Source organism: Austrofundulus limnaeus, unplaced genomic scaffold (assembly GCF_001266775.1).
Source record: "Austrofundulus limnaeus strain Quisiro unplaced genomic scaffold, Austrofundulus_limnaeus-1.0 Scaffold803, whole genome shotgun sequence".
NCBI lineage: Eukaryota > Metazoa > Chordata > Actinopteri > Cyprinodontiformes > Rivulidae > Austrofundulus > Austrofundulus limnaeus.
The window spans coordinates 82323-84422 of record NW_013953205.1 but is presented as its reverse complement, the minus strand read 5'-3'; the positions used below and the strand labels follow the sequence as shown (position 1 = coordinate 84422).

Here is a 2100-nt window from a genome sequence, read left to right as displayed (position 1 = left end):
TTTATTATATTGAAAATGATGATGATGATATTGATGAAGATGATGACGACGAAGACAATGATGATGAAGATGAGGATGTTGATGGTGATGATGTTACTGATGAAGATGATAATGATTTATTATATTGAAAATGATGATGATGATAATGATTAAGAAGATGATACTGATGGTGACGACGATGCGATGATGATGGAGATGAAGATGATGATAATGGTGATGAAGATGATGCTGATAATGGTGATGATGATGATAATGGTGATGATGATGATGATGATAATGGTCATGATGATGGTCATGATGAAGATGATGCTGATAATGGTGATGATGATGATAATGGTGATGATGATGATGATGATAATGGTCATGATGATGGTCATGATGAAGATGATGCTGATAATGATGATGATGATGATGATGATGATAATGGTCATGATGATGGTCATGATGATGATGATGGACAGGTCAGTGATCACTGGCAGCTGCTGCAGTGCATGATGGGAGTCTGTCTCATTAACATGCAGCCTGAGAGGTTCTGCAGACTGAAGGTGACCGTGTGGCGTCCAAAGATAAACATGACAACAATGAGACCAGGGGGCGGGGCTGAGGAGGGGGMGGGGCTTCCATTCATTAACGCCTCCTGATGAGTTCAGACAACAAAACGTCCAAAAATAACCTCCAGCAGAGCTGAAGACTGCATCCATACATCCTCTGGTCCAAACCCAGACCTGGTCCAAACCCAGACCTTGTCCAAACCCAGACCTGGTCCAAACCCAGACCTGGTCCAAACCCAGACCTTGTCCAAACCCAGACCTGGTCCAAACCCAGACCTGGTCCAAACCCAGACCAGTCCAAACCCAGACCAGTCCAAACCCAGACCAGTCCAAACCCAGACCTCTTAGGTCTGCTGGTCTCATATGGTTCTGGAGACCTCTGACGTTTCACCTGCTGACTGAGGCCTGCTGGGATCACTGCACGGTCTGACCTTCAGGGTAAATCATGATGACCTTTGACATTCACAGACTGATAGGCAGCTGCCCGGTTCTGGTCCAGTTTGAAACTACAAACCTGAAACTCTTTGTCTGTAGCTWGAAGTTTTCACAGATGTTCTAGATAAACACATCTGGATCAGAGAAACCTTCACGTGATCCACCTGAGGCCATGAGACCCATAGAGGGTCCCACAGAGTCCCACAGAATCCCACATGGTCCCACAGAGTCCCATAGGGTCCCACATGGTCCCACAGAGTCCCACAGAATCCCACATGGTCCCACATGGTCCCACAGAGTCCCACAGGGTCCAGAAACCTGAGGATAAGGTTCTGCTGCGGTCCGGTCCGGTTCTGAAACGGTTAAGCTCCACATCTCTGGTGTAAACGGACACCGCGCGCGCTCGCACACACCTGACCCCGCCCACCCCGAACACCCCCGCGGCGCAGCGAGCGCTCCCTCCGTGAACTTGGCTCATTTTCGTCCCAGCAGGACCCGGTCCGGACCGAACTCACCGGGACGGTTCGGAGGAAACTTTACAGGCGCGTGCGTGCGCGCGCGCGGACACGTGTAGGATACGCGGAGCTGATTGCTTTTTGATTGACAGGTCTCGTCATGAAGCCCCTCCTCCTCCTGCTGCCGTTGGTGATGATGATGATAGTGATGAAGGTCAGTACCGTCTGACTTTCGGTTCGACCCGGTTCAGAGTCCAAGAGACAAGTTCCTGATGAGGTGCTGGAAAGTTCTGATCCAACAGAACCGAACCAACAGGACAGAGAGGGACATTAAAGGAGAGTGAGGGACATTAAAGAACAGAGAGGGACATTAAAGGACAGTGAGGGACATTAAAGAACAGTGAGGGACATTAAAGGACAGTGTGGGACATTAAAGGACAGTGAGGGACATTAAAGGACAGTGTGGGACATTAAAGAACAGAGAGGGACATTAAAGGACAGTGGGGGACATTAAAGAACAGTGAGGGACATTAAAGGACAGTGTGGGACATTAAAGAACAGTGAGGGACATTAAAGAACAGTGGGGGACATTAAAGAACAGTGAGGGACATTAAAGGACAGTGAGGGACATTAAAGAACAGTGTGGGACATTAAAGAAC

General features: G+C 48.5%; 1 protein-coding gene across 6 annotated transcripts in view; it reads left to right on the top strand.

Moving 5' to 3' along the window:
- mmp23bb (matrix metallopeptidase 23bb) overlaps window positions 1-2100 on the top strand; it is a 13052-nt gene that overhangs the window by 3671 nt on the left and 7281 nt on the right. For 5 of the 6 annotated variants that reach the window (XM_014028745.1, XM_014028743.1, XM_014028744.1 and 2 more), the window contains exon 1: window positions 1422-1655. The exons of the other annotated variant lie outside the window; for it this stretch is intronic. In XM_014028745.1, coding sequence (XP_013884199.1) covers window positions 1602-1655 — 54 coding nt within the window. In that variant the 5' untranslated portion in view covers window positions 1422-1601. Of the gene's footprint in view, window positions 1-1421; window positions 1656-2100 lie in introns of those variants that run through there. 6 annotated transcript variants of the gene reach the window in all.